Source organism: Osmerus eperlanus, chromosome 7 (assembly GCF_963692335.1).
Source record: "Osmerus eperlanus chromosome 7, fOsmEpe2.1, whole genome shotgun sequence".
NCBI lineage: Eukaryota > Metazoa > Chordata > Actinopteri > Osmeriformes > Osmeridae > Osmerus > Osmerus eperlanus.
Genome location: NC_085024.1, coordinates 15,036,515 through 15,060,714, shown reverse-complemented (window position 1 = coordinate 15,060,714; position 24,200 = coordinate 15,036,515). Strand labels below are relative to the sequence as shown.

Here is a 24,200-nt window from a genome sequence, read left to right as displayed (position 1 = left end):
AGACAACATAGGATCGTTGAAATATTTTATGCTTGTGTCGTGAACGCGCATTTAAAACCTGTCAGCTCACCTGTCAATCATCCAAGAACATTGGGCTACAGCAAAAAGACAAGGAAACTGAGAACACATCCACAAATGTCAAATATAGAAAAGAGCCTTTATTCTTTTGCCTTTTTTTTTTATACATATGGCTTTGCAATTCTTTATTACAAAGGGGGTTTACAAAAGGCTTTGGAGGGCTTTTTAAATCGTCTATCACAGGTGGACGAGGATGGAAACAGTTCGGGGATGTCGGGGTGGAACAGCGACACCTGTTTGGCTCTTGATACGCCATCACAGAGTGAAGAGCAATACAACAGACCATTTCACGCTCTCTGTATACAGGTGCGGAACACTGAAGGACCCGTCAACAGGATAGACTGGAAGAGCGGTTACTAGAATGGTTGCTTTACCAATAGGACTGGCAAAAAAAGCTGAAATGAGACAGTTGAATAAATGTCTGGCTGGAACACAGGAGCTGGTCTCAGACTTTGGCTTCCTGTAGTCCAGACCACAAGAGGTCCACTTTCTCCACACATGATTAATCTCAAAATCACAACATCACAATTTCTACACATGATCAGAATTATTATTTTTTTCCTTCCTAGATTTAAAATCGTACTACGGTGTTCCAATCAAAATATTCTATGGAATTAGAAGACACAAGAATGTGCCAAATATCATCAGTCAGAAAATGCATTGATAGCTTCCAGTGTGTCTGGATTCAGTCAAATGTCATGCTTGTGCAAAACATAAGACAAAGAGCTTGAAGGTGTTAGCGGTATTCTCTGATTTTAGGTCTCTATTGTTAATCCATGACATGACCAGTGGGCCAGTGAGTTGCATAAACAGGATATGGAGTGGTTTTGCATATCGACTGTGAACCCAATCTCATGTCTCTCTTCTGGCCTTCTTCTTCTTCACTGGTTTGGACGGTTGGCTCTCCTCAGCTTTCTCTGAGGAAGGAAACAATAAAAATCATCAGTGAACCATCAGTCTCAGCCTTTGATGTTTTAATACTTTTTTTCCCCTTTTTTTAACCAGGCACTACAAATGTGTTAAATCTGCTGCTTTACTAAGAGGGCCCAAGAGGTGACTGAAGGTGAGGGTGTGTGTCTTGTGTTTATTCCAACAGACGTGAAAGTAGAGGTGATGGTGAGGGGCTTGTAGTAGTAGACTCCAGAGTTGGGCTCGGAAGTTAAAATGATGCAGTTTCAACATCTGTCAGGTGACAGTTATTAAGCAAGTCCAGTCTGTGTCCACACACATGATTTTCTGAAGGCCCTTAAACTTACAAAACCTAGGTTTGTTTACAGTTTACGTTGATGTGTGTGTGTGGGCGTGTGTGCGTGTGTGTATGCGTGTGCGTGGATGGGGGGCTCGTTGTCTGAGGGGTGCAACTCTTGCAGCGATGGTGGTGAGCAGCCTTGTGTTTGCTCCATTAGAGAGAGAGTGCGAGAGAGAGAGAGTGCGAGCGAGAGCACGAGAGAGGGGCTGAGGGTCACTGTGGCTGCTGGGATAGCTATTCAGACAGCCAGGGAGGAGGGGGCATCTGGCAGCCAGCCCCGGGACCAGACCACTTCCTACGCCCCCATAAATCACAGGCTGGACCTGGGGCCAGGAGCTCCAGGCAGCCGAGGGCAGGGGGAGGAAGAGGGCACCCTCTAGTGGTGAGGAGGAAGGCAAGCCGGGAGCACAACTCCGTGGCACTGGTACAATAGTCTGAGGGAGGCGTGTGTCTGTTTGTGTGAGTGGGCGGAGTCCTGCTGCTGGTACGTACTCTGTGCAGGAGCAGGGAGGTTGTTCTGATTGGCTGAGGGCTCAGCCTCAGCTGGAGTCTGAGGCACTTGTATCACGGCAGGGGGGGGCTGGGGCACCTGAGGAGGAGGAAGGTGGGGGGGGACACAGGGTCAGGTAGGAACATCAATTCAACGTGATACTGAACTATCCCTTATCCTGCAGAATAGCAGAATGTAAATGTCATGCAACACCCCAAAGGTCAACATCAAGGACACTAACAAGGAAGGAACATAACATGAATCTGCCCAACTCCTTCTTGACAGAGGGGGGGGGGGACTTCGGATGTGACCTTATTAGAGGCCAGGAGAGCAGATTCTGACCTCCACTGCAGCAGGGGGCGCCACAGCGCTGGCTGGCTGGGAAGAGGTGCCCGTTTCCTGGGCTGGCTGCTTCTTCACGGCAGCCTCCGTCTCCCTCTCTGGCTCCTCTCCGTCCTGGTGACAAGGGCATGCAGGGACAGGCTGGCATGAGGAGAGCAGGATGACAGCACCCTGGGGCCGGGCTTTTTGACGATTGAGTATTTCCGACGTGATAATCTGTGACGAGCGTGTGCAGTTACGATATCGGCCTTCACATAGGTCACCCTGTCCAGAAGCCATACGCCGTGTGTTTGTTTGTGTGTGTGTTACCTGGTCAGCCCCTCCTCCTCCTTCCTCTGCCGGCTTCTTCTTTTTCTTCTTCTTCTTTTTCGATTTCCCGCTCCCGTCTGCCGTGGCGTCGGCTTTCTCCTTCTCCTCCTCATCCGACACCTGAGGGACAGTGAGCGCAGCGTGAGAGCTGTTAGCGTGTTGTGTTTTTAAGGGGAGATTTAACTGGTGGAACCGTCCCACAGAGTCAAGTCTACAATGTCCAAGGCTGAAGTCAAAAGATAACCAAAATCATTAGTCTTGAAAAGCCAGACACAAAACATTGACCCACAACTGTGAGCATGGACCTTCTCCAACAGGAGACTGTGGCGCTCACAATCTCCCCGAACCCCCAGTGACTCCTGTACCTTGGCAGGCTCTGGGGGCACCTCCTCTTGAGCTGGGGGGGCCACTGCTGGGGGGGCCACTGCTGGGGGGTCCTCCACCACGGGGAGCTCCTCATGGTTCACCCAGGCCTCAGAGGGGGCCGCCCAGTCTGAACTGGGGTCCATGGACTCCCCATCTGGAAACACAAGGAGGATCTCAACAAAACTAAATAACCGCATAGGACCAAGAAGGTATAAGCATAGGTGTTACAGACAAGTACATATGTATATCTGCATGCAAGTATGTACAGTATGTGATTGTTTTGTACGTGCGAGGTTATATGTCCGTGTTCTCTCCACGTCAATAAGGGCCTTCTTACTCTTTCCAGACCACTCGTCTTCTACTTGTGGCGGGCCGAGCCAGGGAACCTCAGTCACAGGCGAGGGCTCCACAGCTGAAACACACAGCGGCATGTTCTCAAACAACGCCACCACGCCATCTACTGGCTCAAAAAGGCAGCACTGTTCAAAGGGCTGACAAAATGTCACGACTTTACAAGATAGGGAAACTATATTTACTGTAGCAGCTTCTTCCTAATGGAGACGTTGCTTGTTATATATTTTAAAAAAAACGAATTTTAAGTTGCATAAGTCTGAGGGCCTTTAGTTATGTTACAGAGACCTGCCATGTAATGGAGAGAGAAAGGAGAGACTTACGAGCAGTGCCAACTCCGGAGCACATCCCAGCGTCAATGACATTCCATGACCCTGACAGGAGAGATAACACTTCAGACCACACACACCACTGAAAACATCTCAAATATTTATTTTCCCAACTAGGGCATGTTTGTTTGTGTGTGTGTGTGTGTGTGTGTGTGTCTGAGTGGCTGTGTGTGTGTTTTTGTTTCAACAATAAGCAGTACATGTGGGTTGCAGGTGTCCAGCATTCCCTGCTTAGCCTCACCCTCTGTTTCCTGCCCCCATCTGGAGGCGGGCTCTGGAGTCCCCTGTGCAACACTGTGATTGGCAGGGAAGTGCACCCTGTCTGGGCCAGTCACTTGGGCTGGGGCCTTGACAGATAAATCTGTCCGGCCAGCATCGCTGCTGTCAACTGACACCAACAAACACAGACACACATTTGACACCCGTCCAGAATACACACATACCAGCTTAGCTTTCACACTTTACTTGGGAATCCTATTTAAAGGATTCCAAGAGAAGACCAGCATAAAGATGCCTACTTTTTGAAAGGGAAATAACTTTCTTTCTAATGTGTTTACAATATTGTCAGATTTGGAGGTTAATCACAGATACAGCATACATATTCTTTCATCTTCAATGTTGACTGTTACCTTGAGCAGTGACAACATCTTTCTCAGCTTTGGCCCTGGAGACCTCCCCTGAGAACAAGGTGAAGAGCATGTCATTAGTCAGTACCCAGCTCCACACTTTCCATAATAGCCTTGGGGGAGCAAGAGGTCTTAAGGGAAGCGGGTGAAGATCTTGACAGTCTCTGGGCGGGCAGCAAACTGCCAAGGGCCCTTGGTTTCCCCGTGGCCTGTATTTTTAGCAGAACCTCCCCACGAGAGACCAGAGAAACTCAATAACAGGCAAGTAAGAGATCCACCTTCCACTCTGGACTGTGTGTGTGTGTGTGTGTGTGTGAGTGGCTCCAGAGACCCTAACCACGACGCCAAGGCCCTCTTTGGGTTGTAAACAGTGAGGCCCGGGTGGCGAGGCCTAAACATACCTTTCTTCTTCTTCTGGGCTCCAGCAGCAGCCTTGGTCAGCTCAGGGGGAGTGATGCTCGGGGGGGAGCCTCCCCCCCCGGGGCTGCCAGACCCGTCTCCGGGGACCTTGTCCTTACGCCGCTGCTCTCGCTTCTCCTTGTTACTGACCTTGGTCTCCCACGTGCCTGGGGTGGGGGAGACGAGACAGATTACTTTGTACGCTTTTATTTGTCTACTTCACCAACAGGATGTGGATCTATAACAGCCTCATACCCTCTCGCTCCCCCCCCCCCCCATTTTGAGAGTGTTTAGGCTTTTACCCTCTTCTGGTTCTTTGCCATCAGCAGTCCCCTTCACATCCTTCACAGCTTGTTTAGGCTTCTTCTTCGCCTTCTTGACCTTTGAATACAGAAATCACATTGAGTTTCACTCCCTGGTTGTTAGAGACCAGTAGAGGGGGCAGCAGAGAGGAGACTGGAACATGCAGGCCACACGGTGCACCTCAAGAGCATGGGGTGACTCTCAATCAAATCAACACTGGCCACCCTAAACATAGACCTGGAGTCCACCTACCCTCAAACATTGAGAGCTGACGAGCCATCCCTCTAAAGACAATTACCGTCCATGTCTACACAGATTTCAGAGTTGTGTTTCAGTGCGATACTATGCACAACAATGACCAAGTCAACCATGTGGGTGGTGCAGGATGTGGAGAGCCCACAGTGAACAAAGTCTTGGGCCATCCTTCAGGATTATGCTGCATCTGCAAGCTAAAATGGTAACCTGACACTGCCAGCTGGTCTGGCCACATCACCACAGGATGACAGTGAGAGGCCAGAGAGCTGCTTCACTTAAACCACCAGTGCATATCTGATAAGGCTGACAAGGAAGTAGGATGGTTGACTGTTACTACCTACTGTACAACACATCTGCAACTGCAAATCTTGGGGTGTGGCTATAATTACCTCGGGGCACTATTATACCGAATCTTAAAAGTCCAAAGTTTGACCGACACCGATTTGGCATATTAAGACATGCCAAGGAACATACTGAGTGGCGATTAAAAATTACCCACATTTCGCAGGACGTGTCAAGCTATAATCATAATCCGGTTTGGCGTCTAGCTCGGAACTCTTACCTCTGAAACCTTTTCTGGCTTCACATCTGTCTGTGCATGATGCGGCACATCCTCCGTCGCTTTGATTTCCTCCTTTGTCTCGCCTACCGCACGGCCGTTTGGCTGGGGTTTCTGTATTTGGAGCAAAGACGAATCCACGTTAGTCAACGCACAACACATGCCTCTAACAATTCACACTCCAACACTTATAGGTTAGCCATCTAGCTGCCAAACGTTAGTCCCGAATTTGTATCTGGTTTATGTGAATAGCTGTCCAAACCTATGCTACCTAAGAGTATATTATTATGGCTGTCAACCAGAACTGTTGGCTAAAAACAGAGCTAGCTAGCAACTGCCACGCTTGGCCAGTTCATATGCAGATAATTTTTTGGCATGGCTAACGAATGGAAGTCTGAAAAAAAGTAGACATGACCTTTTCCACTGGTTTCCTCTTCTTCCTCTTAGGCTCCTCGTTCCTAAGCATTGGTTTGGTGAATACTGCTTTAGATTCATCCACGCTGTCAGCGACGGCGGTAATGGTCGGTCGTTTCTTGAAGACACCACGACAGGCCCAGGCCCACAACGCCACCATGAGCACTAGTCCAATACACGCCGCTAAGAGGATAACCCATGGCGGATAAAGCTCGGGCTTTAGACCCAAATCCACACCGAGCTCGGAGTGCAGGAGGTTTACGCCAGTGGAGAGTAGTTCATTCAGGCGATCTGCAATCAACTTGATCTGCTGCGAGGTCGCGTCCTGCCAGTTATCTGCCATTTACATCGATTCCGGTGACAGACACACTGAGAAACTAGGCTAACAAGCCAGCTAACATTAGCTAAAAATAACAAAAAGGTTTAGACATGCCAAACAGTAAAATCATCACCTGCTTGTCATAGCCACCTAGCTAGCGCGTTTCCCTTTCTGATTTAATCCCCTTAGCCTATCTTATGAGCTAGCAAATTCACGTTTAGTAGCTACCGTTCGCTTCCAGTGTCGATCACGGATTCAGCTCAGGCGCCTTCTTTTCTTATCATAGATCCTGACACTTGATTATATTGAGGAACTGACAGTCTGCCAAATAACCAACCATGCTCTCCTTCAACACTGACTGACAAAGCAAGGTGCATTCTCAAAAGGATGACGCCCTACAAGGGAATGGGCGGTCGCAAGAGGAATCCCGGTTGACGATTGGTGCAACGTCACTTATAGGCGTGGAAAAAGCAAAACTGCCACATCTCACTGTATAAATCAATGGCGAATGAATCATGTTATAAAAAATGACAACCGCCACGTTTATGAAAATGGGAGAACAAAAGAGAATTTTAAAAGACAAAAGGAAACATCAATAATAAGGACGACAAAAAAGTAGCTTGCATCCAAGTTTATTTTGAAATTCCCTACTCCCCCTATACAAGAAAAAATGACTTTCCACCAAGGCAGAGGTGAACTGTCAGTGATAGTAAGTATTCCGTTTAGGGCAGGAAAAAAATAATAATCACAGTGTCTTTTTTTATTTTTATTTTTTACTTTAAATACTTCTACTGCTGTCATCTTTGGCTGGGTTTCGGCTGACAGTTTGCTGTCAAAGCCAAATTCCTGGGAAGTAAAGGTTTAAGCCAATAGAGGAGAGCTGAGGGCTTCAACTTTACAAAGCCAATGCAGGAATGTACTGTATATTTCTTCAGAACACAAAATAAAAAATAAGAACAAGCTGTCTGTGTTCACAACACAAACAAAGTTACCGCCAGGGGAGTGACAGCATGTTGAATTTAATAAAATTGTATAGACAAAAAATAAATCTACAAAAATGGAACTAGGTAAATATTACACAACGGTAAACATGTTTTTGTCAACTTCTCTAAACAAAACCAAAGTTCTTGGTCTTAATGGCTAGCAAGAGTTTCTGTTTCAGGATCTGTTTGGAGGAGTAGAGAGGCACGTAAAGGCGCGAGATGCAGGTGTTGGCGGTGGGCAGGTGCTGGTCGTCCGGGGGCCGGATGGTGATGGAGGGCATGGGCTGGAAGCCCTCCTCACTGGCCGGCAGAGACGGGCTGGAGGTCCAGAAGTACACCTGAGACACGGAGAAACCAAATCGTATTAGTCATCTCTTTAAATAACCCAACTTTTGATCCTGTCGTGAGTAGTCAAGGTTGTCAAGACCACTTACCAGATCTTGCCTCTCTGTCATGCTCATCTTCTCCACGATGGACCAGAACCAACGCTTGAACTGCAGCAGCTTGTCTGCATTCTCCCCTGTAGAGTGCAAGAAGATTAATGATTAGACAAAACAGATGAGTCAAAAGATCTTCCTTAACGGCTGACTCTGTCAGATACAACAGGCTGATGAGTGTGTGCGAGAGAATAGTTAGAGGAAAGAGATTAAAAAAGGAGACACTTGCCAGATTCGTCATTGAAGGACGTGAAGCTGATGAGCATCTGCACATTGACCTCTCCACAGCCATTGACCAGCAGCCTGAAGTCCTCGGCTGTCAGGTCCTCCAGGGAGTTCTTGGGAAGCACATCCAGCAGACCCTTCCTCATTGCCTGGAGGGGGGGGGGGGGGGGGGGGGCGACGACAGCAGCTCAGTCTCAGTTTAGGCTCATCTACTTAGATGTGGCTCCTGTTTATGTCTACCGATATACAGGTGCTGTAATACAAGTGTTGTTTACTCACATGAAGAGGTTGCTCGGCAACAACCAGCATTCTGTGTTCGGCGTACTTCCTCACGTATTCATAAACGTTAAGAGGGGTCACAGGCATGTTCACCCCACCAGCCAGCAGCTCCACCTGATGAATGAATGAAAGCGAGGGACGTCGCTTAGGCAACCACAGTACCTCAGCACGCAGCCTTTTCATCACGCAGGACATACTACGCTGAAGAAGCAAATCTTCCCTGAAGTCCACTTCATTGGACCCCCCCCCCCCCAAAAAAACGTAGAATCTCAATTGATCCTATGGATGTTCAAATCTACGGGAAGACTCCCTTCATACCTGCCCCGCCCCTTCCTCCTTGCAGAGGTCGATGGCGAACGCCAGGTCCATGGCGGCAAAGACGGCCTCCGCCTCGCCGGCCTGCGAGTGACGGATCAGCTGACGCAGGCTCTCGTACATCACCGGGTCGAAGAAGGCAAAGTCATGCCAGTTCACCTGCACACACACACACACACACAGTTGTAAACATGGTCTGACATGCTATTCCATCGACAGAGAGCGTATACAAGTGTGGGCTGGCCTGGGTGGCGAGGCCGCAGTCTTACCTTCCTGCCCAGCAGCACTTTGATGACGTGTCTGTTCAGGGTGATGGGGCACAGCTCGTTCTGCAGCAGACACAGGCCCAGTATCCTGAGGAGGAAAACATTCACACGCTTATCTCCTTTGTCCTCGGACACGACTGGTTCCACTCGACGGTGCTGATCCAAGCTACACCTGAAGCAAGCTCCACACTGGTCCGCTTCAACAAGATCAACTAGGGACTATTAGCCCAGTCCCCCTTCTATCCTTCAGTCCTTACCTGCCGATGTTCCGGAAGCAGTTGAGGCGGGCCTCGGTGTTCTTGCCGGGCCTGGGGCAGTAGAACCCTCTCTTGCCGGGCTGGTAGAACAGGGGGGCGTTGTCGTCGCCGTCGTCAGGGTCGTCCATCTCCATGTCGACAACACTGCGGGTGGAACCGTGGCGCTTGCGGTTCTCTGCCTGCTAGAACCGTGGAACAGGGGGGAGAATTCAAAGTGAGATTTACTCGTATCCAAACTCGTTATGCATTTTGCAGGGTCACATGACGGCAAACGATTTCTGAGACACAGGACAAACACTTTGCGGTCTGAAGGGGAGTTTACTTGTGCTTTCTCAGGGGCCTCCAGCAGCCCCAGATCCAGTATGCTGTCTGCTCCGTTTTCCCTGTTAGGAGACAGGAAGTAGTATCAGTTAGTGATATGAACTGATTCGTGATACATTATGAATACGCTTATTTCGTTAGTCATGAAATTGCATGATTGTGTACCTTCCGTGAGCAATGAGCAGCTCCATGGCCTCCTCCACGCGGGCCCTGAGGGAGTCCTCGCTGGCCAGCAGCAGCAGCAGCTGGGCAGGGGACAGCTCCAGCAGCATCCCCGTGATCTTACTGGCAAACGCCTGGGGGGGCAGGAGCACAGCCTGGGTTCATGTCTGGCCCCTTCATACCATCACCCACATACAGTACCAGTAAGGTCCACTATATAACTAATATGCTATATGCTCCCAGTCACCAAAAAATGGTGAGGCTTATTTCAGTGTTCCAAGTGAAGTGGAGCAGGTTAGTTTTACCGGCTGCATGGCGTGGACGCGGGGGTACAGCCTCTCCCCCAGGGCCTGTCTGTGGGCAGGCAGGGGGTCGGGCTCGTCGCTGGGGTTCCCCTCGGAAGCCGGCCTGAAGGGCCGAGTGTCGATGGACAGCTGCCTCCTGGAGTCCCTGTCACAAAGAAGCCCCGTGTTAAAGCAGATCTGCTCAGACCCTCTGAGAAAATCGCTGGTCTAAACACGACGGTATGGGGTCACGGCGGGAAGGAGCAACGTCACGTCTGCAGCTATCCCAGTCCTGGAAGTTTAGAGACGGTTCTCCAGGACGGGAGGGAAGCGACAGTGAAAGCGGCCCCAAAGTCCAGCCAGCTGGGCAGCCTGGAGTCAAGCCCCCTCGCCCCTCCACTCACCTGTCTCTGTCTCTCCTGGAGCCTGCCCTCAGCCCACCGCTCCTCCTCTCCCTCTCCCGGTCCCTGTTCCTCAGACGCTGCATCAGATCTGCACACGCACGCACGCGCGCGCACGCACAGAGAAGGAGGAACGTTAAGAAAACGCTTCATTCAAGTGTTACGGAAATCTCTATATGCAGCCCCCCCCCCCCCCCCATTCCTCCTCAATCACCACCACCAGAGCAGCCACCTCCACCATGTTCAATACAAATGCCATCACATGAGGTGGGCGGGGGGAGGGGAGGGGGGAGAGAGGGGGCAGGGGGGGTAAAAGGAAATTCCGTGGTAGCGTCTGTGGTCATACTTGAGTTGTAATCGTGATGACACGTACTGCTGGCCTGCATGCCCTTGCTGGCGCTCTGCACACAGTCCAGGTTGGGCAGCTTGTCGTTGGACAGGAAGGCCAGGGCGATGGCCGTGTAGAAGCTCCGCGCCACGCCGCTGCCCTCGCCCGGCTCGTCCTTGAAGGTGACCTTGACGCGGTGCACCGCCATGGGCGTGGTGGTGCACCGGCGGCCGAAGTGGGTGTTGAGCTGCCGCATGGTCTGCTGGATGAGCTGGTCGCGGTCGCGGTCCACCTCCAGGGCCAGGTCGCGGGACTGCAGGTTCCGCAGCTTCTCCATCTCGCGGCGGAACTTGGACTCCTTCACCTCGAAGCCGCCCAGCTCCGTCAGGATCTAGGGACGACGCGGGTGCAGGGCGGTTAGAGAGAGCGCGGACGGGTCTAAAACCGTCGACCCGATTGAAGGTTAGGCCCATTTTAACGCGTGTTTGCGTTACGAAGAGCCACCCTGTGTGCGCGCGAGACGTACCGATCCAGGCTCGGCGCCGACGTCCTCCATGAAGACGCGACCGAACAGCTCCAGAGACAGACGCCAGCGGCCCAGGAGCATGTCATGGGAGATCACCATCCCCATGAAGCTACAGTGGGGCCTGGGGGGAGGAGAGGGAGAGCAGGCGGAGAGGAGAGAGAGGGGAGGAAGAGATTATGGCCGTGGACGGAGATCATCGATTGTGTGCCAACCTACATAATCAACGTCCGTGTGTTGACAGTCTATGGACCGACAAGACCGAATAATGCAGTGAGTCAAGGCCTTCATCAAAGCCAACTTTATCCATCTACAAGAGGATATCGGAGCAGGTTTTCAGTGCAAACCCAGTGACACCTCCGATCAGGTCCTTCTGTACCTGAAAGAGGGGAGGGGCGGTCCATCGCTCTCGGTCAGGCCAATCTCAGCCAACAGGCTGCTCTTGAGCTGGGCGGCCAGGTCGTGGGGGGAGGGGCCGGGCTTCGGGGCCTCCATCTCCTGCTCTGCCATGGGCTGGTCCTCGGCGCCGCGCTGGGCGCTCGCCATGCTCATCACGTTCTTCAAATTGGCAGAGTAGGACATCTTGGTGGGCAGGATCTGCGCCGGGGGATCAAGACACCACTTTGCTGTAGTCAAAGTGCATTGCTAACGAGCCACGTGTTGGTTTTTTTATGACTGTAGAATGGAAAATGTAGCAGAGGTGACTGGCTGTGTTCCAATATCTTCGCTGGCAGGCAGAACATTGCCTCCTAGTATGCTCGGGCCCGTTTTGAGTATCCTAAAGCTTCCTGCCTTTCCTGAGGTAATCTCAGAACATGAGTGAACAGGTGACAGACAGGTGCTGGTCCATGTCAGCAGTCTAACCCCATCAGATATGTGACTGAGTTTCTACCCCCCCAACCCCTCACTGACGACGGCTCGAGCCCGGTGCTTGTAAGTGCCCTGGGTCCCAAGGTGGGGTCCTAGTGTGGATATTGGAACACAGCCGGTGATGGGTGCTGTCCGGTGCAGAGTGGTGGTGGGTGGTATACCTGAGAGGAGGGGAGAGAGGAGCCCATGTTTACCTCCAGGCAGTTCCTGTCCATGCTGGCCTCGGCCAGGCCCTTACTGGCCATGTAAGAGGAGGAGGAGGAGTACAGGCCCTGACTGGGGCGGCCAAACAGATCCTCCTTCCTGGCATTGGGCTGGTAACGGAGCGAGCAAACACACTTGTTAGGGTTTTACTATGGGCTGTACGGTCGCAGATGCCGTAAAATAATTTGAGATTTGTCGAGGGTGACTCTGCAACCTCATGCGCAAGTACGTACGCAACCAACGTGACCAATGGACCAGTGAGCATGGAGGCTGACCTGCAGGAGGTGCGGCTGGTCGGCCAGGGGGATGGCCTCGGCCAGGGGGACCTCGAAGGGGTTGGGGGGGATGCAGCCCAGGAAGGTCATGGAGTCGGAGCGGCGGAAGAACGGGTGGTTCTGACCCGTCTCTGCCGGGACCGGGTCCTCGTCTTTGTCTTGGAGGGTGGAGCCTGATGAGGAGGGGGTCAATAACCAATGGAACACTTATAAACTCACCACTTTGAGCAGCGGTTACATTTCCTGTACACCAAAACTGCAAATAAATCGCTTTCCTTGCCTGACACTATCCTGGATTATCAGATACTGGCATTAAACGGTCGGGTTGATTAAAATGAAGGTTCTATTGTGGATTTCTGGCCTGTTCTAAGCTGGGGGGACTGTACCTTTAGGAGATGCTTTCTTCTTCCTGCCTCGTCTCAGTCTAACTGTCTTTCTTCCGTGTCTTTCCTGACAGGCCAGAACCCCTAACACTGTTTTACACACCAGTATGCAGACCGGGGGGGGGGGGGGGGGGACACTTTAACATTGGCCTCTCATCCGACCAAGCAGTGGTACAGGCCTACGACTAAACACAGACTGGATCATTGGATGACTACTATCCCATCATACTCACTCTGATTGGTGTCCTCGTCATTCTCGTGCTCGGAATCCTCGTTGTCCAAACCCAACTCCAGAATCTCCCGGTTTCTAGGGAACGAACAAACAGAATGGTCGGCAACGGGAGCCACGAGCCCTCTCGAGCTTTCGATCTCTGAACTTCGGAATCTCCGAAGTTTGTTTTTCTCGCTTGAGAAAAACAAAACATGAAACAACTGGAAGCAAAACACACAAGATGACAAGGCGTGGGCCCGCCCCCCTCACCTCTTCCGGTCTATCTGGGGCGTGTCCAGGGTGGTCTGCTGGTTCATGGCCTTGATCCAGTAGATGAGCGCCTGGAAGACGTAGGCCACGTGCTTGAGCGAGCACACGTCCAGCACGGGCAGCACGTCCGAGTGCTCGTCGTTGTGCGAGCGCATCAGGGACAGGGCGTAGTTCAGGAAGTCCCCGCGCGCCGACATCATCCCCTGGCGCGCCGTCAGCAGGGTGGCCGCTCGCCTGGGGGGGGGGGGGGGGAATCACAACGGATGTCACCCACAGGAGCGCGGCTCTCGTTAACGCCAATGCCCGACTTGGCGGTTTCTCGCCTACAATATGGTTTAGTGACTGATGACTGTTTGACAGGTTTTGAGTCGAGGGGAAGCCGCTCGGGGGGGAAATGGACTCGTCCCAGAGAGAAGGCGGAACCGTACCTGCGTCCCTCCAGCGTGCGCAGGGTGGCCTCCTCGCGGGCCGTCATGCGCTCCCTGCGGGCCGAGTGCTGCGAGGCGTGGAGCGGGTGGGAGGGGTGGCCCGGGTCGCCGGCGGACGACAGCGCCGAGCCGTAGCGCAGCTGGGCCTCGGTGGAGTCCATGATGGACACCATCCAGTTCCAGGTGGGGATCAGCTTGTCTTCCACGAAATTCTGAGAGACGCGCGCACACACAGTTTACTTGAATGGAAACAGACCCGGTCTGCATCAAGACGGTGTACGACCACAGTGACTTCCTGTATTGCGCGACAACAATGCTCCTCTGTGTGTGTGTGTGTTCTGCGCTACGCCCGTCCGAGTCCCTACCTGCAGGTTGACGGCGTCCTGGTAGGTGAGCTTGACGGCGGCAGGGTACTGGGAGTACACCAGGTGGTTGTACTTGGGGATGAGACTCATGAGGTCGGAGATCTGGCGGATGACGATGCTGTAGGCGCGGGCCAGGCTGCTGGCCGAGGTCAGGTAGCTGCTGGAGTTGCTCGCCTCCAGGGCGGCCGCAGCCGCCGCCGCCGACGAGCTGATGGCCGAGCTCCGCCGCAGGTTGGACGGGTCGATGTAGATCAGCCCTGTGGAGCTCGCTGAGCACACACACACACACACACACACACACACACACAATTAGGTTTCTACTACGAACAAGTTTCATGTATGCGCCCAAGTGATTTTTGTTATACTAAAAGGTTGTTCTGTGTAGGTGTGTGTGTGTGTGCCCCAGTATGTTCTGTCTAGGTGCGTGTGTGTGCCCCAGGATGTTCTGTCTAGGTGCGTGTGTGTGCCCCAGGATGTTCTGTCTAGGTGCGTGTGTGTGCCCCAGGATGTTCTGTCTAGGTGCGTGTGTGTGCCCCAGGATGTTCTGTCTAGGTGCGTGTGTGTGCCCCAGGATGTTCTGTCTAGGTGCGCGTGTGTGTGCCCCAGGATGTTCTGTCTAGGTGCGTGTGTGTGCCCCAGGATGTTCTGTCTAGGTGCGTGTGTGTGCCCCAGGATGTTCTGTCTAGGTGCGTGTGTGTGTGCCCCAGGATGTTCTGTCTAGGTGCGTGTGTGTGTGCCCCAGGATGTTCTGTCTAGGTGCGTGTGTGTGTGCCCCAGGATGTTCTGTCTAGGTGTGTGTGTGCCCCAGGATGTTCTGTCTAGGTGCGTGCTCCCCTCCAGGGCGGTGCTGACCGGCAGGCGTGGAGGTGCTGGGGGGGGTGCTGCCTGTGGCCCTCTGGCTGGGGGTGTTCCTCACGGCCCACTGCATGGAGCGCGGCGCCTGGGCGGCGCTGTTGGCGTGGGAGGAGCTGGTGGTCCGCTCCAGCGGCTCGTCGATCAGGAAGGTCTCGTTTTCCACGTCGTCGCTCTGGCTGCTGCTGCTGTCCGAGTCGCTCGAGTCGTTGGACTGGGAGTCGTCCTCGGAGAAGAAGGCGGGGACGCTGCTGGCGCCTTGGGGAGGGGGAGGAGTCAGGGAGGAGGAGTCAGGGAGGAGAGATCGGGGAAGTGAGGAGGCAGGAGAGAGAGCAGCTTGAGTGACTGGATGTCGTCTCTCCCTCCTCCACACCTCCCCACCCCCCCCAGGTAGGAGTGCAGGTTAGTGATCCACACCACCACAAGGCCAACATCTACAGTCCACCAACATGGAGGGCACAGCTCAAACAACAACACTGGCTCGCCTTTCCCTCTCACTGGCCTCTATCATCATCGTAGTGACTTGGACCTGGGTACAGGCACAGCAACACTGAAACTAACATTTACAATGCAGCCATGACAGGACCAAGGGCCCCATTAGTGAGAGATGCAGACAGGAAATCAGAAAGGGAAAAGAACCAAACACCAAACCAGTTAGCCAGCACCCACAGACAGACTAGGATAAGTGTGTTATTCAGAAAGGGGGGGAAAGAACAGGAAGTTAGACTGGACAGAATGACAGGATTAGTTAGTGGTGATGTGATGGCGTGACAAGTGAGATGGGAGGGCTTTGCTGTGGGGATTCTCGGGAAGAAGAACAACTCTTGTGCACTCTGCAAGTTCACTCTGGCCCTGAGCTGATATGCATCAAAGTAAAGAGAAGCCCATACCAAACATAGGAAATGCCAGGGAGACCCTACTTCCTGCAAATGAAATACAATCAGGGTTTTGAGCCAGGAGGGACTGAGACGGTCTGCTGTGATGATGTCAGCACTTTGGTCATGTCAACAGGCGGTCAAATCAACGTTCGTCCTCGTCAAGGAGCTTGGGGAGAAGCGGGCTAGGGTGTGTCTGGGGGGGGGGGGGGGTGAAGTCTGCCTGGGCTGGAGATCAGGAAACCTCCGTACCAATGTCTGGCCCTGATGGACCATCTCAGCCTGTAGCTAGGTATACTGTCCAATAAGCTCGCCTGACTGACATCACTGGGGATTTCACTTTTTCGAAAAAGGTCTTGGACGATATAGATCCGTTACATCTTGACAAGACGACCCAAACGAGAACCGTCCACGTACCTGCTTCGGAGCCGGCCGTTGCCGCGGTGACCACACTCCTGCGCCCGCTGGCGTTGTCCTGGTTGCTATGGTTACTCTCGCTGTCGCTCTCCGTCTCGGCGGCTGCGAGCAGGTCCAGCTCCATGTCGCTCCCTTCAGGGGGTGAGGGAGAGGAGGAGGAGAGAAGCTTTAAAACACCGGCCCCTTACTGACAGAGGGGTTCGCGTCCAAAATGGCCGACTGTGTTAACAGAAGACTCGATCCTCCGGGCCTCTCTCACCATCTTCGTCGTGCTCGTCATGCTGCCCCTCCGCCTCGGCGTTCTCCTCCCCCTGCTCCTCCTGGTCGTCGTGGTGATCCTCCTCCCCCGCCACCCCTTCGACCACCTCCACCTGACAGACACACAGACACACCGGTGACCCATAGCTCTGGGAGGAAGAGGAGAGAGAGGTGAGGAAGAAGCTTCTGGATAGAAGTCCTGGGGAAAAAGTCCAGGTGTGGCGTCTGACAGGAAGATAAGCTGAAAAGCAGCAGGATGGTTCCGGAAGGTTCCGGCTGAGGTTGCTCACCTCCTCCACGTCTGCGGACACAATGTCGTCCTGCTCCTCGTCCCGCCCCCTGGCCGGCTGGGATTGGCTGCTGCGGCGGGGCTGAGGGTTTCTGATGATGTAGGAAGATGCTGTCTGACTAGAACTGAGACACACACACACACACGCAAACTATCAATCGCAGAAACTAAAAAACATCAAAAGTATGTGAGCCAAAGTTCCTTTCATACAACTGAGCTACAGGGCAGCGTCCAGGCGTCTTGAGAGTAACCCACGACGACAAGCGAGCAACGCCACACTCACTTGCTGGACTGGTCCGGGGAGGGCCGGGGGGGCAGGGGCTCCACGGAGAAGAGCTCCTCGCTGCCCTGCACGGCGTCGATGCTGGTGCTGGCCAGGGTGAAGGGGGCGGTGGGCCGGGCCACGCCCATGCGCACGGGCACGATCAGAGACTCGGCCACGTTGCAGAGCTCCTCCACGGCGTAGGGCAGCAGGGCCTGGAACACACGCCGGCACTTCCCAATGGGCTGGGGGATGAAGTTACTGCAGAGAGAGGGAGAGGGAGAGAGAGAGAGGGAGAGAGAGAAAGACAGAAAGAAGGAAAGAGAGAGAGAAAGGGAGAGAGAGAAAGAGAAAAAGAGAGAGAGAGAGAGAGAGACAGACACAGAGACAGAGACAGAGACAGAGAGAGAGAGAGAGAGAGAGAGAGAGAGAGAGAGAGAGAGAGAGAGAGAGAGAGAGAGAGAAGGAAAAAAGGAAAGAAAGGGAGAGAGAAAGGGAGAGAAAGAGAAGAGAAAAAGAGAGAAAGAGATAGGGAAAAAAGGAAAGAAAGGGAGAGAGAAAGGGAGAGAGAGAAAAAGAGAGAAAGAGAGGGAAAAAAAGGAAAGAAAGAGAGAGAGAAAGAGAAAAAGAGAGAAAGAGAGAGAAAGAGAGAAGGAAAGAAAGAAGGGAAGAAAGAGAGAGAGAGAACGCCACACACACACACAGGGTGGGGTCAGTCACGGTACAGATGAACAACAGGTCAGCTGTAGGCTGAGGGGGAAAAAACGGAAACGCGAGTTAGTACTTTTTCTTTTTGGACGAGGCCATCTCCACGCTGAGGATGACGAAGACCCGGGCCACGGAGCGCAGGAACCTGCGGGTGACCACGATGGCCTCATCCCTGCGTCCGGCCGTGTACTTGTTCTGCAGCTCCTTCACCAGGGTCCCCAGCAGGGTGTCTATGAACTGGGGGACAGGAAGAGGGGAAGGTAGAGGAGAGGAGGGAGAGGAGAGAGACTTCACACACCTGGAAAAATGGCCCTATTACAATTTGGCTTCAGAAATCTTTTGGTGTCCATGTGTTGGGATCCACATAGGATGACGTCTGATCAGTAAAACTGAATGTGCATGATTTCCGACTCGGGGTTCGGGTCCCGTCTGTCTGTGCGAGTGTGTGCGTGTTGGGGGGGGCGGGGCGGGGCAGCCCTACTTACGGTGATGTCAGGGGCACACTTGACAATGAGGCAGTGCGTGAAGCAGTCCAGACGGATGGTGCCGCTCTGCTGGTTCAGGTACACCTGCTCCTCTGGCAGGAGGTGGGCAGTCCTGCTGCTGGCACTCAGACTGAGGGGGGGGGGGGGGGGGAGGAGGAGGGCGGTAAACAGGCGAGAGAAGGGAGGAGAGGGAGAGAGAGGCGAGTTGAAAACGTATGACGACTCCACAGGTACATGATACTCTGGGAAAGCGAATGGCCCTTCCCCCTCTGTGCATTCAGCCTATGACACCACAGAAAGGTTTCCGGGACAGGCAGCATTCAGCCCAGCTCCAGGAAGCGTTCCATGCGTCTTGAGTGAGATGGTTCCTGGTACAACCTGCATGGCTGCATCTTGGTGCCAAGAGAGGGGCAAGCAAAAGGCCTTTCCACTGAAAGCTGGGATCGATCTCTTATATCGCTGCGGATTTTAATGGGGAGAGGATTTGCTTTCCGACATCCTCACGATCCTGCTCAGTTAAGAAGCCGTGGCGGCCATCTTGTCTACTCACGGGTCTTTGTTCTCCTGGGAGCCAAACATGATCATGGACTTGAGGGCGTTCCAGTCCTGCAGAACCCTCTCCAGGGCCAGCTGGGCGAAGCGGGGAGGTTCCAGGTCATGGTCGGGCATGTCAGAGTCTGGGGGAGGGAGAGAGAGAGAGAGAGAGAGAGAGAGAGAGAGAGAGTTCCAAAAATATTAAAAAAACAACAGAGAGAGAAGCAGAGATAGAGAAAAGGAGAGAGAGAGAAACAGAAGGGGGAGAGAGAGAAAGAGAGAAAGCAAGAGCAATAGAAAAAGAGGAGAAACAGAGAGAAAAGTAGAAAGAGGAGAAAAGTAGAGAGAGAAACAAGAGAAAGGGAGAAAGGGGAGAGGGAGAAAGCAAGAGAGATAGAAACAGAGAGAGAGAGAGACAGTGTGGAGGGGGTAGGAAAGTGAGAAAAAAGAAAAAGGAGGCCAGAGAGAAGAGAGCCAGATGCCTGTTGTCACTACGTGCGCTGGGTCCAGGTGCAGGAAAGTGGAACTCAATCGCATTTGCATTCTTGTGTGCTCCAAATGACACCAACCCCCTGAATAGGAGCCTGTAACATCAGCCAGCATCCATGCAGGGTCTGGCTACCCCAGGGCTCTGAGCAGTGACATGACCCCCCCCACTGTGGGGCAGAGGTGTTGCTGCACCCACCTTCGGCATTGGCTGCCTTGCGGTTCCGGTCCTCTCTGATTCGCGGAGGCCGGTACTGGCAGTGTTCCACACTCTGCCTAGCAACAGTCTGGACCAGGAAGAGGAGGATGTGCTCCCCCCTATGGATAGAGACGGAGAGCAAAAGAGAGTCACTTAAGCTGCCAACAAACAAACAAAAAAAGACTTGCGTCATGTGGATGAAGCCAGGTCAGCTGACAATCAACAGAACACAGAAGAGTGTGTCTGGGTTGTGTGTGTGTGTGTGTGTGTGTGTGGGGACCCACCTGCTGTTGGGCGTGGTGACCAGGTTGGTGGTGGTGAGGAGCCGGTAGAGCAGGTCCAGGCGGGCAGCCTTCTGGCCAGCGATCAGGGTCTTACACTTACACTTCTCCCAGCAGTCACAGTAGGCTGTGGGGGATGTCCTCTTCAGCCTGAGGGGGGGAGGATACATGGAACCATACACAGTATAAACACTAGGGGTGGGGGGGGGAATCTATTCACATTTGAATCGCGATTCAGTCTTCTAGCGCTTCTCATCGATTCAGAAATGTAAAAAAAATAAAAATAATTATAGATGTTTTTATAATAAATAAAATAGCAATAAATTGTTAATCGATTTTTAATCGATTTGTGACCCCAAGAATCGATTTGAATCGTGAGGTACCAAAAGATTCCCACCCCTGATAAACACATCCTATCCATTTAATTATTGCCATCCTTCCCAAACAATGAAAACAAGATTCCAGTTGGCGTCTGGGTAGAAGCGTACAGCCACCGTGACTGCTACAAAACCTGGAGACCAGCCACTGCAGACGGCAGCAGTAAGCTGGGCTGTCTCCATGGCGACCGGTGAGGTACTTACTTGCAGTCGTGTCCCTTGTGACAGACCCTGGCACACTCTGTACAGCAGCACAGGGACTCCAGCAAGCCGCAGGTCCGGCACTCAAAGATGTCCTGCGCACACGCACGCACACGCACAGAGAGAAAGAGAGAGGAGAGAGAGGGGGAAGGGGGTGTGAGGGTGTGAATAAATCACAGGTCTTATGATGCTTGCAGACCCAACCCTCTTAGGCTTGAGCCTGTGCCTGCTGCGGTGTGAAAAACACCCACACACACACACCAAAACACAACACATCAGGGAGGGAAAACCTCCATGTGGGCAAATGTATTTTGGCAGGTTGTCAAAAAGTATCAAAATCAACCACATCTGCCCAGCATCTACTGAGGGCTGACTGGCCCCCCACACGCACACACGCGGCTCGGACCTGGTTGATGTGCTCGGCGCCGGTCCAGGTGAAGCTGCAGGTGTCGTTGCAGCAGAGGACGTAGAGAGGAGAGTCGTCGGGGTTGGTCCCAGAGGGGCAGATCATCTCCATAAACACAGAGTCTGCATCCTCCTTCTCCAGTATGCCAGGGTCACCCACTACACACACACGGGCACACACACACAGTGAGGAGGGAAGAGGCGCGGAGCGCACACACACGACGACGCATGCCCTCTTGATGTGGAGCACAGAGAGCCGATGAGTAAGTGTTAGCTGTTTGCAGTGTGGCGTGCGCGTCCTACCCTTGGCCATCTTTTGTGCCGCCTCCAAAACCGTGATGGCGGCAGGGTATGCCCTCCCGCTGACCGCCAGCATGAAGGGGGTCATTCCACGGGCATCCCTGTCAGAAACACAACACACTTCAGACAGAGTGCGGGGGGGAGAGAACACAACACCATCCATCTGCAAAACAACACCGAAAAAAAACTGCTTCTGGGGCCAGAGGGAGGTAAGGGTTCAGTTTGAAAACACCTCCTTTCTCAGTCTCCTATGCAGACTAGCCGACAGACCTGTTAGAAGAGCCCCCCTGTTTTGCTACTCCGACAATGTTGGAACGGAAAAAAACTGCCTCCGAGAGTTCCCGCAGAGACCAAACAAGAAGTCCCAGAGCCGCACTGTCCACGTGCAGTGCTGCACTTGCGTTTTAAGAACACTCCTACAGAGCAGTTTTTGTTGAGGAAATGACTCAGGAAATGACAGGACTTTTGGAGTTTAGGAAAGAGAGAGAGGGTGAGTCTCGTACTTGGCGGAGAGCAGCTGGCGGAGGTGTGGCCTCAGGACCACGCTGTCACACATCAGCTTGAGGATGAGGTGGGCGTTGGCCTTGCGGTCCTTAGACTCCACCACAGACGGCTCCGAGGATGGGCCTGCGGGCGGGGCCAATAGTCAACATCGCACATCCAAGGACATTTACAGAGGGGGGATTTCTCAGCTCTGAGCTAAGCAGTTCCAAGATTGTAGGTTAAGGTGAAAAGAGTGTGTGAGAGCCTGTGTGTGTGTGTGTGTGTGTGTGTGTGAGACCTGGTATGGTGGAGGTGCTGGGTCCTAGGCTGGTCCCGGTGGAGGCAGTGGTGAGGGAGCCCACAGCTGGGGCCAGGATGAAGTCAATGTCACCATCTGCCAGGAACAATCCGGAACAAGCCACGGTTAGACACAGGTTGCACACTAAGCTGCATTTGCATGTAGCTGCGCTCCGAGCCGGGCTTCCTAAGGTACGGTCTTACTGTAACCGATGCCTCCCTGACAGGGGCACGGAATAATAATAACAACACAAATGGCTTCCAGTGTGTGTGTGCGTGTGTGGTGCATCATGGTCTGTGTGTACCTGGGTCCATAGGAGGGGGGTCAGGCACCCAGCTGGGCGGGGCTATGGGCGGAGACACGGGGTCCTGGTGGTCGCTGGACGAGGGCCCAGACTCGTGGCGTCCGAGTCCTGCGGCTCTCAGAGAACGCCTCATCATCTCTCTGAGACGTAGCCTGGACGCACCACACACACACACACACACACACACACACACACACACACACACACAGACAAGGGGTTAGGATAAACAAGAAGAAGAACTTCAGTTAAATCCAGATGTGTTGAGTGAGACGACCAGGCTGTCCTCAGAGGAGCGGCCTTGCTTTACCCTCTGCTGCTGGAGGAGCCTGTGCGGTTCCCAGAGCTGTTGCTGGAGACCACGGAGATGGCGTTGGCGATGGCCTCCACGGCCGACAGGCGCTCCGCAAACGTGTTCCTCTCGGACCGTTCAGCTTCTGGAACACAGCCAGACCCAGTTATACAGAGGGAGGGAGGGAATGAGGGAGGGAGGGAATGAGGGAGGGAGGGAATGAGGGAGGGAGGGAGGGAGGACAAACAAACAGAAAAGTCCCAAAAAGCCATCGGTCAGTCCCGTATCACGCGATCCTTTGGCGACTTCCAAGGCGTGGCTCCCGGCGACAGGCGGCCCCGGCCGGGCCCTGGAGCACTTACCTTCCTCTTCCTTGGTCTCCTTGTTGCTGACGGGGAAACAGACGGAGACGCAGGCGTGGAGGACGTTGCGGTTGCCGTCGCAGCGGTGCCCCAGCAGGGCGCCCAGGGCCTGGCCCCCCTGGTCCAGCAGGAAGGCCTGCTCCAGGTTGACCAGGTACTGGCGGCAGGCCTCGTAGTCGCAGCGCAGCACGTGCTGCATCAGCGTCTGCTTCTGGAAGGCACGCGGCCGGGGAGGACAGCGTCAGCACACACAGCACTGACCACACGGGGCATCTCTGGTTACAAACACAGCACCGGTAGTGCTTGCTTCGTTACGTTCGAGTTATTTCATTAAAGTGATGATATATGATTATAGCACAGTGTAAAATGCCTGTTAAGGACACATACACAGGCGGTGCTGTTGCATGGTTGAACGTCGCCCCCCACATCAAAACGGGCTTTACCTCGACCGCCATGATGATGATAGCAGCCTTCTTCTTGATGGTGGAGTTGGAGGGCAGGTTGGCCAAGGAGTGCACGCCCATGCCCAGGCTGGCGATGGGCGGAAGGTCCAGCCAATCGGGGTCTCGGATCCCGCCCATGCAGTCTTTGGCCATTGGGTAAATGGTGCCGTTGCCATCCCTCAGGATGATGGGAGACTCCTGGGGGGGGGGGGGGGGGGGGGGGGGCGAGAGGAATCCAGGTCAAACAAGCCGCACGGGGAAGGAATACAGGCCAGGTACAAATATAGGACGCCGTCCGTCTCTGCCAGTGAACCGACACGTAAACACACGGGGAATGAATGTCCCGTGCGGGAGGTTCGAACACTCGTCTGGCACTGTGTTCATGTGTGCAGCGGTGACCGGTCTCTCCGGACGCTGGCCTCACCTGGCCCGCGGTGAACACGGCCACGTTGCGCTCGCTCTGCCCCAGGAAGGCCAGGTTACTGGTGGGGAAGTTGTTCTCCTGCTCCGCCTTGCCGGTGGCCAGGTCAAAGATGCAATACCGCACCCAGTTCCCCGTCTTCAACACGGCATGGACTCCTGCACGGGGGGGGGGGGGGGGAGAGATTAGAGCAACATACACACCCAGACACTATTCAGACCGACTGACTGGAACGATGCCAGTACGGGAGTGACCGGGCGTGCGGACCGCGCAGGTGTACCTTTGGAGTCGACGTTCACAGCCAGGATCTCGGCTTTCTCTGGGATGCAGAGTTTTTTCGGGGTGCGCTGAAAGCAATCGGGAACTTTAGGTGTGCCGCCTGTTTTAACAACCTGTTGGAGGGACAGAACGCAGACATCAGATCCCTGACATAAAAAACATGGATGTAACCAGGTGTAGCTGTGTGTAACCAGGTATAACCAGGCGCAGCTGTGT

At 53.5% G+C, this 24,200-nt stretch overlaps 2 protein-coding genes across 17 annotated transcripts in view; both read right to left on the bottom strand.

Annotated features, from left to right (window-relative positions):
- Positions 1-138: 138 nt before the first annotated feature.
- Positions 139-6,779, bottom strand: LOC134023235 (protein LYRIC-like). Of its 3 annotated transcripts, none has more exons than XM_062465189.1 (13): positions 6,072-6,779; positions 5,660-5,770; positions 4,842-4,920; positions 4,542-4,706; positions 4,144-4,191; positions 3,751-3,902; positions 3,509-3,560; positions 3,172-3,246; positions 2,834-2,988; positions 2,469-2,588; positions 2,160-2,375; positions 1,820-1,916; positions 139-995 (listed from the first exon to the last, which is right to left on the bottom strand). In XM_062465189.1, the coding sequence occupies exons 1-13, from the start codon at positions 6,411-6,413 to the stop codon at positions 931-933; spliced, it is 1,677 nt and encodes a 558-aa protein (XP_062321173.1). In that variant the 5' UTR covers positions 6,414-6,779; the 3' UTR covers positions 139-930. The 3 variants fall into 3 exon arrangements, with proteins under 3 accessions (XP_062321173.1, XP_062321174.1, XP_062321175.1); XM_062465190.1 differs by having other exon boundaries at positions 3,509-3,559; positions 3,756-3,902; XM_062465191.1 differs by having other exon boundaries at positions 2,160-2,273; positions 6,072-6,778.
- A 226-nt stretch (positions 6,780-7,005) lies between these two features.
- The window catches only part of ubr5 (ubiquitin protein ligase E3 component n-recognin 5), a 29,138-nt gene continuing 11,943 nt past the window's right edge, over positions 7,006-24,200 (bottom strand). For 2 of the 14 annotated variants that reach the window (XM_062465157.1, XM_062465160.1), the window contains exons 18-60: positions 23,986-24,097; positions 23,709-23,863; positions 23,285-23,482; positions 22,842-23,052; positions 22,498-22,624; positions 22,191-22,342; positions 21,887-21,982; positions 21,609-21,732; positions 21,109-21,206; positions 20,807-20,964; positions 20,404-20,495; positions 19,826-19,972; positions 19,542-19,660; positions 18,873-18,999; positions 18,323-18,452; positions 17,914-18,074; positions 17,151-17,390; positions 16,869-16,992; positions 16,580-16,727; positions 16,321-16,452; positions 15,919-15,951; positions 15,029-15,286; positions 14,177-14,445; positions 13,812-14,023; positions 13,384-13,617; positions 13,136-13,209; positions 12,906-12,992; positions 12,520-12,692; positions 12,202-12,354; positions 11,550-11,767; positions 11,174-11,294; positions 10,666-11,038; positions 10,323-10,410; positions 9,940-10,084; positions 9,638-9,768; positions 9,474-9,534; positions 9,152-9,333; positions 8,898-8,982; positions 8,632-8,787; positions 8,314-8,427; positions 8,039-8,183; positions 7,807-7,892; positions 7,006-7,710 (exon numbers count right to left, since the gene is read on the bottom strand). In XM_062465157.1, coding sequence (XP_062321141.1) covers positions 7,498-7,710; positions 7,807-7,892; positions 8,039-8,183; positions 8,314-8,427; positions 8,632-8,787; positions 8,898-8,982; positions 9,152-9,333; positions 9,474-9,534; positions 9,638-9,768; positions 9,940-10,084; positions 10,323-10,410; positions 10,666-11,038; positions 11,174-11,294; positions 11,550-11,767; positions 12,202-12,354; positions 12,520-12,692; positions 12,906-12,992; positions 13,136-13,209; positions 13,384-13,617; positions 13,812-14,023; positions 14,177-14,445; positions 15,029-15,286; positions 15,919-15,951; positions 16,321-16,452; positions 16,580-16,727; positions 16,869-16,992; positions 17,151-17,390; positions 17,914-18,074; positions 18,323-18,452; positions 18,873-18,999; positions 19,542-19,660; positions 19,826-19,972; positions 20,404-20,495; positions 20,807-20,964; positions 21,109-21,206; positions 21,609-21,732; positions 21,887-21,982; positions 22,191-22,342; positions 22,498-22,624; positions 22,842-23,052; positions 23,285-23,482; positions 23,709-23,863; positions 23,986-24,097 — 6,462 coding nt within the window. In that variant the 3' untranslated portion in view covers positions 7,006-7,497. The remainder of the gene's footprint in view (positions 7,711-7,806; positions 7,893-8,038; positions 8,184-8,313; positions 8,428-8,631; positions 8,788-8,897; positions 8,983-9,151; positions 9,334-9,473; positions 9,535-9,637; positions 9,769-9,939; positions 10,085-10,322; positions 10,411-10,665; positions 11,039-11,173; positions 11,295-11,549; positions 11,768-12,201; positions 12,355-12,519; positions 12,693-12,905; positions 12,993-13,135; positions 13,210-13,383; positions 13,618-13,811; positions 14,024-14,176; positions 14,446-15,028; positions 15,287-15,918; positions 15,952-16,320; positions 16,453-16,579; positions 16,728-16,868; positions 16,993-17,150; positions 17,391-17,913; positions 18,075-18,322; positions 18,453-18,872; positions 19,000-19,541; positions 19,661-19,825; positions 19,973-20,403; positions 20,496-20,806; positions 20,965-21,108; positions 21,207-21,608; positions 21,733-21,886; positions 21,983-22,190; positions 22,343-22,497; positions 22,625-22,841; positions 23,053-23,284; positions 23,483-23,708; positions 23,864-23,985; positions 24,098-24,200) is intronic. The other 12 variants (XM_062465158.1, XM_062465161.1, XM_062465164.1 and 9 more) reach the window with 12 other exon arrangements.

Coding starts and splice junctions, on each gene's coding strand:
- LOC134023235 (XM_062465189.1), bottom strand. CDS start 6,413: ATGGCAGATAACTGGCAGGACGCGACCTCGCAGCAGATCAAGTTGATT. Junction 2,989..3,171: donor AGACGAGTGGTCTGGAAAGA/GTAAGAAGGCCC, acceptor TTGTGTTTCCAG/ATGGGGAGTCCATGGACCCC. Junction 1,917..2,159: donor CGCCCCCTGCTGCAGTGGAG/GTCAGAATCTGC, acceptor CCTCCTCCTCAG/GTGCCCCAGCCCCCCCCTGC.